This window comes from Sinocyclocheilus grahami, unplaced genomic scaffold (genome assembly GCF_001515645.1).
Source record: "Sinocyclocheilus grahami isolate Dianchi unplaced genomic scaffold, SAMN03320097.WGS_v1.1 scaffold890.1, whole genome shotgun sequence".
Lineage (NCBI taxonomy): Eukaryota > Metazoa > Chordata > Actinopteri > Cypriniformes > Cyprinidae > Sinocyclocheilus > Sinocyclocheilus grahami.
In genome coordinates, this window is record NW_015506069.1 from 207,378 (window position 1) to 220,550 (window position 13,173).

Here is a 13,173-nt window from a genome sequence, read left to right on the forward strand (position 1 = left end):
AGCTTAGGCTGTCGAAGTTAACACGTTAATAGTGCGTTAACACAATCTCACTTATGCCATTAGAATAAACTGTCGGCGTTAAACGCAAAGGTTTTTAAACAACAGTGAACTGGGCTATAATTTTAAGGAATTTTCCGCACTGACGGCACACAATAAAGCTAGTTTAAACATTAGCTTTGTGGTAAAATGAAGCTCCACAGCCTGTCAAGTGTACCTTCATCATGTCCAAATTATGTAGGCCACAGGCAATCCACGAGTTTACTTTCAATTCCACCGGAGCTCCGTTTGATGGCAGCTAGAGCGTACCGTGAATTTGTGCTCATTTCCTTGCCTGTATTGGTCGACTAGCCTATCATGCGATTCAGCGTTACCTCACTTAATTGACCAGTCAAGAGTCAAACTATTTCCTGAGTGCAAGTGCAGCCAACAGCAACAGCTCAGCAATAGCCTATAGTCTTGTGTATTATTTCTCCAAATCATATTTAGCACATCATGCCTAATAAATGTCTGAAGTAGCCTATATTCATTATTTTAAAAGGAACACACCGGCAGGCCTAATATGAAATCAAAAAACTATCAAATACTATGTAGGCCACCATTCATGCAGCATCATATTCTGTAAATCAGGCTATGTAAATTGCAGCCTTTCATAGAGAAGATAATATCCTTATCTTGTAATTGACATGAACATGGAGACTAACAGTCATCATTCATATTTCAGATTCTTAATTTTAAGAAGTGTATTCAAGAAATGAAACGGCTATTCTGTAAATTAAGTTTGCTGTGGTGTTCAGAGCATATAATTAAACACATAATTATAAATTTCAAGTGTTAAAAAATAATTAGTCATAACTCTTACACATATCCTTTGCAAACATACATTATATCCTTATATATATATATATATATATATGTATATGTGTGGCCTTTATTTTATTTTATTTACTTTTTTCAGAAATTATGGCAGGTCTCAAGTTGAGGCTTCGCTCCATGGAGCGTCCTGGAGGAGAGAGAAACCTACCAAGGAATGAGAATGGTCCACTTTGGCAAATAAATTTGAAAAATACACCTGTGGTTTTTGTTAGTAATTTTGCTGGCTTTCAGTTTATGAACATACCAGAATCAAAAATGCACCTTTAAGTTTATAGAACAGATAATATTAGATGGCCACCCTGCCTGCATGGAAGTCCTATTACCAGTTTTGTGAACCACACACAACGTATGACTCAGAACTATACCAAATTAGGAACAAAGCTAAACATGAACTGGGATTCAACCAGAATTTTATTAAACTGAATTAGATTAAGTACACTTTCTGCTTGAATTTACAGTTTTTCCGTCCATGTTACATACGTTAAATTTGACATCAACTCAACTTTGATCAAAGTTTACTAGTTTACCATTGCCAGATTTATCCTGCCTTTTACACAGCTGTACCCCAGGTTTTCTCATGATGTTAACCTGAGGACAATGGCTTTCTCCATGAAGATTGATTTTGCAGGCTATTGTCCTTGCAATTAGGCCTAAACTGTGGAATCGCCCAAATAAAAGAAGAGCATACACTCAACATCGGTCAAAGCATAGCTTATTTTTTCAAATCAGCTGGGGAAATGCAGAACAATGGAAAATCAATCAATAGCCTGACAGAATTCTTAATCTTCATTAGAGGTCGACCGATGTATCGGTTTTGCCGATTAATCGGCACCAATAGTCGATTGCTGGAACTATCGGTTATCGACAAAAATCCATGCTGATAGTTTTCCGGGTTGTGTCCACTGCTGGAGCGGCTGAGAAGGGTCTGCTGTCATTACACAGTGCTAGAGCAGCATCTAGTGATTGAAATCACTGACAGCACGTGCTATTTGTTTAGACACTTGATACTGCACGCTGAACAGTGCGGGAAACTTCAGACGCTGCAGCAGACAGAAAATCCTGCCGCGCCACAGAGCGCCATTCACATAGTTTTCCTTTAAATTACATTATATTGGTCCCGAATCATTGTTAATGTACAATGAATTGTGTATCGTGCATTTTCAGCAAAACTTTTGTCTTTCTGTGGCTCTAATAAAGTCTGTGTGCTTCATTTAGAGAGCTATAATATAGGTCGCGCTTTCTCTTTTCGTTTGCTCCGTTTTTTTAAACACCGAACTTCAAACTCATCCATGCCAAATTGTTCATTCTTGAAGTAAACTTGTGTCTGTTTGGTGATTAAATAAACTGTTTTAGACCGCTGCTCGAGTTGAACGCGACGCGTCCGGAGTGTGTGAGATTCTCCTAGACTCAGTGCTGCACTTTTATTTTGATTAGATAATCATCAAGTGTTCAAGAATAGAAGCAGTTAAAAGTGTGAGTATACATACAATATCCATTTGTATATAATTTTAATGCTATAGCCTTTGTGTATATATTTAAAGATGTGCATCTTTAAGTATGACAGTTGAAATGAAATGGTAACACTTTAAAATAAGAGTCCATTTGTAGCATTAAGATTAATGAAAGCTGTGTAAGTATTGTTCCTTGTTAGAGTGTGTTAATTTAAACATTTCCTATTACTATTTTTTTTACTACTTTAAGCTTTTAGTAATTTTTTTTTTACTACTACTAGTATGGTTCAGTACTGTTTTTGTTAATAAAGCACTATTTTAGTTTTTGTTCCGTATCAATTTTAAAACTATCGGTTAATTAATCGGTAAACCAAGCTATTGGTATCGGCAAAATCCACTATCGGTCGACCTCTAATCTTCATATAACGTTAGCCAACATATTAAAACACAAGTTAAAAACAATAGGAACGTTTATCAAGAAATAGCATTAAATCGGCTTTTAAAAACATACTTCGTGTAGGCTATATCGTCTAAAAACAAAACAATGCAACAATGCCCATTTTATTTACTCAGACCATGCGTTATTTGTTCAGTGAAATTATCAACCTGGTCTGGTGAAAGACAGGACCTGAGGTGATTAACAATAAAATTCCTGCACTTGAAAAAACGCGCTCGGCAGGAACTGAAGTCGCAGGCATGCAGAGATAACGAAAAGCAAGCAGATAAGAGTTTCAGAAAGCGCCTGGACATCCCGCACCACCACCGAAGTGGGTTTTTGTTAGAGGAATAGACGGCGCGGACGGGATAGCAGTGGCTGCGGGTTGTAGTGAATGATGTGATTGACATTAGCTGCCTTTGGCCAGCCTCTAAGCTAACGCCTACGTGCCTGTATTGAATATGATTATGCATCGCTCCAGTAGAGGTATTGTAAAACGATTTGACATTACAGTTTACTCAAAACTTTTCAGTTTCCTTCTAATTCAAAATAATCCCACACCTTCTCGTCTTTCACTTGGTCATTTTTGAACTCGCCGCAGCATGGCACGAAGAAAACTCATGTGAGGTCTGAGACAAAAATGTAGTTTCCCCCCAGATAAACTTTTAAAAATAATGTATTTTTCAAATGTTTTATTTTAACTTATTTAAAATGTTTTAAATGCAATGTTAAAATGATGGTAATGTGAATGATAAAATCCTGTTTTTGTTTTTCTTTTTTTTTCTGTCATGTAATCGACTATTGTTTTCAGTGTCGACTAGTAGGAGCTGTACCGTTTAGTCAACTAGACCCGCACATCCCTAGTTTCTGTTTTGCAATCAGGAATAGGATAACGCTATAGCTCATAATCAACAAATAGTCATTATTAAAACTTCATATTTTTCTAAATGAAAATAAAATGTCATGTTAAATTTTAAAAGCAAATTTGAAAAAGATAGAAAATTTATGAAAAATCTATATTTATTTTGATTAAGATCACACTTACCAACTGTAAAATTATTTATGTTTTTAAGATGAACTTCAAGTCAGTGTTAGATGATGTCAAAGACAATCTAACTCTAAAAATCGGAAGAATCTGCATTGGTTGACAGAGAATATTAAATATTGACCAATACAGATTTGGGTATGCTAAGGCAGTACGATTTGGGGAAAAGTATCTAGTTGTGATTTTTCTAAAAAAAAACAAAAACAAAAAAAAAATTATTTTAATTTAAAAAGCATTAGCAACAAAAAAAGGCTAATGTTTGCTGTGCTTGTTTATTTAGGATTGCACAATTTGGACAAATTATGTTTATATCAATATGATAAAATAATTATTATTATAACTACTACTACATAATTGTTGTAATATTGTAATTTCACAAAGAAAAAAAAATACAGTACTGTAAAATTATAATACTAATATCTATGGCCGTCTCAAAATCACCATTTTCAAACTTTAAAGGCACAATATGTAATTTTCGCCGCTAGAGGGCGTGTATTCAAAATAAACAAATGGACAAAGGCGTATTTTGATGACGCTGTGATTGAGTGTGGAATCATGGGAGTTGTGGTCTTCATCCCCACAGCCGACGCAATCCGACTGGACTCTGGCAGAAATCATGTTCATGGATGAGCTAATGATTTATTAACATAGCAGAATGAAGCAGGGTGAGGCTGAAAGCCGTCGAAGCGAAACGAGGCCGCTGAACGAGCGTGACACACGGCTTGAAAACAGCGGAGCTTTTATTATGCCACAGTCGACCGCTTCCGCTCCTTCCAGTCGTGCGTATGTGGGGAAAAAAGCAGCGTCGTTTTATCATACTAGATACATTTGAAAGTTCTGTTATTATGCTACTTTGTGCGGTCATCACCGGTCTAATAAAACACAACATATTAAAGCGTCTTTGGGGTTTCCATGTTTTCTACAAAACAAAATCGAGGGGTTATGACGTCATTGGCAGGCGACACATTGACACTATAGAAACGGTCCGTGTCACTAGTTAAAATAGCTTATTTCTCTGGATTTAAACATTCTTCTAAACATTTGGGATAGTGTAAGTACACAAGTCAGCAAAATATATAACGCTGTTCTAGTGATTTTTGGATATTTTAATAAAAAAAATCTTACATATTGTGCCTTTAAATTAAGCTTTTATTTTGGAGGAAAAGCACAGGGATAGTTCACTCAATTTAAAATTCTGTCATTATCTACTCGCTCTCAAGTTGATATTTTGAAGAATTTTAGTAACCAGACAGTTGATAGTAGCCACTGACTTCCATAGTATGGAACGCTACAGTGTTTTCCCACAGGATTTTGGGAGACTGTGGTGGGTGTAGGGATATGCCGGTATCAAATTTTCATGTTGCGATTAATTGCAAATGCTTTTGTCACAGTATACGGTATTATCACAGTATTGAAATTTAGTAAAAAATAAAATAAAAAAAATAAAAAAGTGCTGTCATACAGTATAACAGGTTTAATAACTTTTTTTCTTATAACAAAAATAACTGAACATTTAAATGCAATAAAGCAATACAGAAAAATGCATAAAGTTAAAAGTTTTACACAGATTAAAGTGCAAAAGAACTATAAAGACCAATAGGTATCACTTTATAATAAGACCTCATTAGTTAACCTTAATTCATTAACATTCACAATGAGCAATAGCTACATATGCTACAGAAGTTATTAATCTTTGTTTAAAAAATACAAGTCTTAGTTCATGTTAGCTCATTAATAACACAGTTGCAATTTTATTTTATTTTTATGATTTATTAAATATTATAATTACCTAAGATTAATGAATGTTCAGAAGATTTTTTCATTGGCAGTTTATGTTAACTAATGAAGCCCTAATGTAAAGTGTGACCGAACAATAAAGAATCAAAACACTTTCAAACAATATCTAGGGCATGTTGTAGCCCAGATTAAAATGTAAAAGATGATTAAAAATAAATAGCCTATTAAGTCTAAATATTTAAGTATTTGGCGCTGTGATGAACATCATAGCAAATACACAAATCTGAATGGCCGTTTAAATCATTTAAACAAGATTCAGAAACAGAAAGTAGCGCAGCTGCTTTATTTACAGGGTTTCCGGGGTAACGGCTGCATTTAAATGAATTATTTCTGCAGTTTAGTGCCATCTGTTGTCAGAGAGTGAAAATGCGCTTTCATCCAGAGCATCTCACATGTTCCGCCATGTGCTTCTCATCCGTGCTTATTTACATCAGTGCGCATGTGTCTTTCAGGCAGCATACAGCAGTGTTGTGCATTTTGACCAGTTGATGAGAAAAGTATTCTTAAAATGCATTAAAAATTCTGACCAGTTGATGAGAAAAGTATTCTTAAAATGCATTCAAAATTCGGAATAATTTGTAATATATAATTATTCACGTATTTAGAAGTGCCCACGATAACAATATCGTGCATATTCATTACCGGGATATATCACATTACCGAATACCGGCACAAGTCTAGGTGGGTGGTCCTCGATCCCTCTAGGGGTGTCCGGGGGCAATTTTCAGGTATATTATTTTACCTTACTCTACAGTAAGGAAATTGCAATACTTTTGTTTTGACACTTTCAAGCAGGGCCGAAAACTAACTTTCACATCTGTGGCTGGTGACTTGAGAAAATTTACCGGCCATAAATATTTTTCCTTGCCAGTTGCTACTACTACAGCTTAAAAAAGCCATTTGAAATTAGAACTAACCACTGTATCTTTGTTTGAATCGGGATTAAAATGCAAAGATAAAAACCTGCATGAAACAAAAACAGGCTGAATGAGAACACAAATTCACTCTCTGACAACAGGTGGCGCTTATGTGATGAGCAGTGATGAGAAGGGAAACAATGCCATCGAAACTTTTGTGAAGTCAGTTCCCTTCAGAAATACATTCAAATAAATCCTCACCCCAGTATTTATATTTTTCTTCCGAACAGTGAGCTTGCTGTGCCTACACAGTATTTTCTCTGTGCACGTCTGTTAATTTTAGGCCATGCTTGCAAGAGATAAACTCTTGAGCTTTTATTTGAGGAAACTTTAGTTGAGCTTTAATTTTGGCAGGAAACAAACTCCAGCTTCTGTGAAAACAGGTTTACAAACATTATTAATTTAATGAAATACTGTAAACATTTGCCCATTAAAAATAAAGCATAACTGGTGGCCGTTGCGTTCCCAAACACGCGCTAAACTCACAGCACATTCAATAACGGAGTTCACTGCAGTCACTGAGCCACTCTGAGACATGGAAAACACCGGATCACGAGCTGATCGTGTGCGCTTCACTTTGAAACAAGCAGCGCAAACAGACTTGATAAGTCATATTAGGCTTTCGGTTTTAATTCGTTCGACGGATACTTAGCCAAACCAATGGTGTGAAACATAACGTTAAAGAACTTTATGTTATAATGAGTATAAAAATATCTTCGGTTTATTGTGAAACAGTCAAGTTAATGAATGGGAAACACTGCTATATTTACACAATCAATGGCCAGCATCAACTATTTGGTTACCAACATTGTTCAAAATATATTTTTTTGTGTTGAGTGGAACATGAACAAATTACTGTTTATTTTTGGGTTAACTATCCCTTAAAAAAGGGTCATGAAACCCCATTTCAGCACTGGTTAGTTCTCACCCCTTTTTATTTTTTTTTAAACTGTAAAAAATTGGGCGTGGTGCACAGCGGCGCGAAGGGGGAGGGGAGACAGACAACACACACAGCTTCGGGTTCAGACAGCTTCATTTCACTCTCATCGCAAATGAGTTCAACACAAATAAATGCACAGCCATTTGCACTCTGCATCGAAAACATATATAATAAAAGCGCTGTTGCACCTCTGATAACTTTAGGCTTATTCTGCAGCGTTTACATAAGCCTTTTGACCGGTTGCGTCACAGAGCTGTAAAAACGGTTACACTCACTAAGTGAATGAATCGCGTTTGTGCCGAACTCTTATTACAAAGCAAAAACAAACACTCTCCTTCGATCCATGAATGTTTCTCTCAGTTAATGCATGCGATCTCACAGTCTAAAGCATCTGTCATAGCAAATCAACACATGCTTTTGTGAATAATTAAGCGAAGCGTCTTCTCATAGGATAAAAACAGTCTCATGAATAATTTAATAGACACCAACGCATCATCGATGTACTATAGTCCATTGCCACGTCACAAATGGTCAACACGATGTAGATTTTAAACCCGGAAGATTAAAATAGTGCAAAAAAAGCTTAAAATTAGCCAGTTTTCTCCAACAGTTAGAACTATCGAATGCTAAAATTGTCTTCTATGATGTGCAACACAAACGCCTCTGCTAAAATCTCAGAAAAAGTAGTCTGGGGTTTCATGACCCTTTAATGCTTTTCTTTTGTTGACGACAAATGGTACTTTTAATTTCTATTTAACCAAAAACATTCTTTTGACCCCACACAGGTACTCACCTGGGCCCCATGTCGAGGGTAGTCGACCCTGCGGTGACCTTTGGGATGGGTCTGTTGGCATTGGCAGCGAGTTTTAGGGCAGAGGCGGGAACAGTGAGCTGACGCTGCAGCTGCCGCATGCTCAAGGTGCCTGCTGGTGAGGGGACGCTCACTCTCACGGCCCCACCCATCAGCGCATGACCAGGGGCGGGGCTGGCCGTGCCGACGTGGTGATTGGCCGAGGAGGTTCCATTGTTAGTGGTGGTGGAGGCGGCAGTGGGGGAGGGGGATGAGGTGGAGGTAGGGCCGGCAGACGGAAGGATGGACGACACTGCAGAGCTTGTGTGATGTAAGCCCTTATAGATGCCTGCGGAGTCAAACGATGGAAGCTCATGAGAACAGAACTCATTGCGTGCTGAGAGATAAATATATTAATGGTGAAAGCGTATAGTTTAGAAAGACCAACCTGAGGCTGAGACGACTCCATTGACACCAACTCCCTCCTCTTTACTCTTGAGCGCCATCAGCTGGTCAGGAGTCACTAGTGCAGAGGCAGCAAACTGAGCACTGGCAGCGTCTATCGTCTTTGACACCAAACTCTGAGGTATAAAACACACATTATGAAGTTATACAACTATACAAAACAGCAGCTCAATAAAACAAAATCTGTTCAGTTGTTTAGATTAAATTCAACTTGAAAACAGCTTTTTCCATTCATTTTCAAGGATATTGTGTGATCAAAACAGCAGAGGTTGTGCTACATTATGGGTATTGTCAATGGTGTGCCGTCACATAAGCATGATGCAAACACACCTTGACCTTGTTATTGCTTTTATAAAATTGCATTTATCATCAATAATATATCATTTTCATGTTTTAAAAAAAAAAATAATTCTCCTCTGTTCATCTTTAAATGTAACATCTGAAAACACATACACATATATAAAGCAAGCGCATATGGATCCTTTTAAAATTTCAGAGGTGAACTACTTTATTGGTGAACGGAACAAAATCACAACAAATGTACATTTTGAATTTGTATTTGTCACAATAGTTAAAAGAGTGTTTAGCGTTTCCAAGACTTTCCAAAAGAAGAAAAAAAAAATTTCTGATCACATCAGTCAAAAAGATGTCAATAGCAGCATTAACTTAATGCCAAGCTAATAAAACACAATGTATAGTGCATCAAATAAAAAAAATAATAAAAACCCTCACCTGTGACATTTCCACATTACCATTATAAATCTAGCTGTGAGAAGGGTCCATAAACTGTAAAAGTATTTTGGGAACAGGACTTAAGTGTCGTTGCCACGCAAAATATGTCCTCAGACAACGAAAGACTCGTGATTATTAACCAAAATAAGTCTTAAAACATTGTCTCATGTACTACTTTAAAACAGGACAATCTTTCGATCGAAATTAGAAAGCACATCAACAAATTCTTGCTCACGTCAATGTACTGCGACATGACGTGAAGCAAGGCACTAGGAAAGATGCCAGGTTTAACAGACACTGAAGATCTATGGTCACAGAAGGCTCACCTGGGGGTTGTTAGTGATGGCTGTGCTGCCAGCCTGCTGATGTAGCTGAACCTGTTCAAGCTGCTGCTTCTGCATCAGTGCCAGCTGCTCCTGGTGTTGCTGGTACTGCTCAGCGGTGAAAGCTGCAGGAGCACATGTACAGAGAAAAGATCAGGACATGACAGAAGCGGATGTTACTGCTCATGTCAAGATTCACGATCATCACATTATGCTAACAAAAGTTATTCTAACATTTTCATAGGGGTGCTCTGGTAGTCTTGTAAAGGGTTTTCAGTCAGAGGTGGTTTACAACCACATTTTGAAATTAACTTTACAACTCATTAAAAACTAGACAAAAATGCCGTCTTAAAACTGAAAAAAAGCAGCTAAACTCAGGAACTATTTGGCACCAGGGGACTCACCGGGTGTGGGTGGACGGACACGTGGTTTGGCGGAGGAGGCGGGGCCTCTCTGCATCTGAAGCGTGTTGATAGGGCGGATGAGGAAGCCGCGGCGGGGTCTCCGTGCAGACCAGTGCTCAGGATTGTCAGGATCGTCTGGCGGTGCCGTTCGAGGCTTGAAATGCCTCCAGCGACAGGCTTTGATATTGAGCAGGATTTGTGTGAGGTCTGGTGAGGTGGAGGAGGGGGTAGAGGTATCTGTGCTGGTGTGTGAGGTATCCGTGCTGGGCTGCTGGGTGGGAGACAATGATGGGAATGTGGGGGAATCCGGGTCCAGCCCATGATACACAGTATCCCATTCAGAGTAGGCTCGGTCCAACAAAACCCTACAAACAAACAAATGAGAGAGAATTCATCTAATGTTGCACAACGAGTTAACATATACATACATACATACATGAACTGAATGAACCACGTTATACACATTAATTAAATTTTAATCACAAAAGAACTGCATATTAGTATTTGCTGAAAGAAAAAAAACCTTTAAAATCACACATAAGAGTAATAAAATTTCAAGTTTCAATTACGTTAAAATATTCACATAAATAACTGAAATTACTACAATAATTTGTATTTTCTCAGCAAATTATGTGATTACATGCAAATTGACTGAATTCGCAAGTATTACTTCCTGAGATCAAATAAAGAATACAAATTACAAATGAACTGAATCATATGCAATTGCATTTATCTACAAATAATTATATAAATATATTAAAAAAAAAAATGTAAATATGTAATTAATGGTCTAATTAAAATTTTAATATATGTGGTTAATTGTCAATGAACTGAAATCACAACTATTTGCTGAGCAAAGTCCTCAAATGAAGATAATTAAAATTAACTGAATCAAACTGCAATTATGTGTATGAAAATATGTAATTTAAGTGGCTGAACTCACCTGCCCCCTCTGCCCACTCGCCGACGTGCCAACCCCAGGCATCGTCGTGGCACCGTGAGCGTGGTGAGAGAATAGCGATATCGCACATCTGCTACCCCACCCTCGGCGGAGTCTGACCAGGGCCAACCGCCCACAGGTCCTGAACGTGCCTTTGAGAAAAACACAGAATAATTTACTAATAACATACAGCCTAGACTGCAACCTTACAACATGCTCTTATTCAGGCATATCAGGATGCTTCACAACGTACATCATGATACTGACAGCCTGTTCTCCTCCTGAACCCAAACACACCATCTGGATCATTCTCCTCCTCAACCTCTGAAGAGCCAGAGAACATCTGAGCAAACAAGAGTGTTTTAAGTCACGAGAAAACAAAAAATGACTCTTGTGAATCTGTCACTGAACGTGTGTGTACCTGTGAGTAGGGCTCATCGTCTGAGCTGGGAAAGTCATACTGATTGAGGTCTTTAGTGTTAAAGACTGCCGGGCCTGAATGGGCAGAGCCTGCCAATGGCAATGGCTTGGCCTTCTTCTCATACTTCCGTTTCTGCCGCACAACCTCTGGTTTATCCATCTACAGCCGAACATAAAAAAAACAAACACATGAGATTAAATAATTTTGTTGCACTTGTAAAACAAGTTGACTGAACAAGATGGGAACTCAGAAATTAGTGCTGTCAAGCGATTAAAGAAGGTGAGTATCACCGATGCTGATGTCTCTAGGACATTGTTCATTTTTTCCTAATATTTAACCATTGACTACAGCCATTCAACATTACAGTATAATTGAGAGCTATCAATTTGAACATTTATTAGACTTCAAAAAATAACAACTAATTGAAGTGAACTTAAAACATTCTTCACATAAACCAATTATTTACCTGTGCCCTTCAGTAAGTAGGAAATATGCAGAAATTAATAAAGTTATCAAGCACTAAATAGATGAATCCTGTATTTAAGTTACAAGTTGTAACTTAACTTACTGTAGTTCAGTTACAAATCCTGATGTTACAAGTTGCTATTATCGGATATCTTATTTTTCTTTTGTTCTATGATTAATATACATCACAGCAGCTGGGTTATTTGGCTGCTATTACTTTCAGAGCTGCTGAACATGACCCGGTTCTGACACTCATGCTCCGAGCTTTATTCGCGCTTTAATATGAATTGATAACAGGCTACAGCACGCACTACCGTATTTAAGCGTGCAACTGAAGCGTGAAGTGAAATTGAAGTGCGCGTCTGAAAAGTCTCCTGTTTGATGCGGTTGTACAGACATTCGACGACTAAAACACTTCTGGTCAAGAAAAAAAATAAAAAAAATAAATAAATATATATATATATATAAAGGGGGGAGACAGAGGCAGCAGTTGTGAGTGGGGTGGCCAACCGTAGCCCTGCCCGTGTTAAATATTTAACACAGTTAAACCGGAAAAATTAATTGCCTGCATTAATGCGCTAATTCTGACAATCCTAATACAAATATTAAGGCAATTAAGCAGGAACAAAACACAAAAGAGAATAGTTTTATATAAAACACAGCACTTGTGTACTTGTGTAAAGTATGTTTTGGGCACAAGGGGGAGCCCACTGGCCCCGATAAACAGAGATACAAGAGTGTGCGCGCGTGTACCTTGATCTTGTAGTCCCGGTCATTCTCTGTGTGTCTGTACTGGTTGCTGTTGGTGATTGGGATCAGAGGGATGACTGGTTTCTCCAGAGCTCTCTGAGCCAGAACCTCCGCCATCACCTCGCCTCCAAAATCAGCCATGCTGTTCCTACACACACAAATTAACACACATCAATGAGCTTAAACAATACACACTCCTGTGCCAACCAACCTAGAATACCAGGTTTCCCAAAACAGTGAATTTCCATGAATTTTCCACGGTTTCTGTGACTGCTAAATTTTGTTTAAACTGCTAAAGTTTTGTTTAGACTGCTAAAATTTTGTTTAAACATTTTTTCAAATTGCATGACATTTTTTTGTGCAATTTTAATAAATTAAAATGTGCATATATATATATATATATATATATATATATATATATATA

At 37.6% G+C, this 13,173-nt stretch overlaps 1 protein-coding gene across 3 annotated transcripts in view; it reads right to left on the reverse strand.

The window, feature by feature from the left end:
* The window catches only part of epc1b (enhancer of polycomb homolog 1 (Drosophila) b), a 33,364-nt gene that overhangs the window by 1,805 nt on the left and 18,386 nt on the right, over positions 1-13,173 (reverse strand). For all 3 annotated transcript variants that reach the window (XM_016248772.1, XM_016248770.1, XM_016248771.1), the window contains 8 exons: positions 12,753-12,897; positions 11,535-11,693; positions 11,367-11,456; positions 11,117-11,265; positions 10,174-10,538; positions 9,773-9,894; positions 8,698-8,830; positions 8,253-8,598 (listed from right to left, as the gene is read on the reverse strand). In XM_016248772.1, the coding sequence (XP_016104258.1) occupies positions 8,253-8,598; positions 8,698-8,830; positions 9,773-9,894; positions 10,174-10,538; positions 11,117-11,265; positions 11,367-11,456; positions 11,535-11,693; positions 12,753-12,897 (1,509 nt within the window). The remainder of the gene's footprint in view (positions 1-8,252; positions 8,599-8,697; positions 8,831-9,772; positions 9,895-10,173; positions 10,539-11,116; positions 11,266-11,366; positions 11,457-11,534; positions 11,694-12,752; positions 12,898-13,173) is intronic.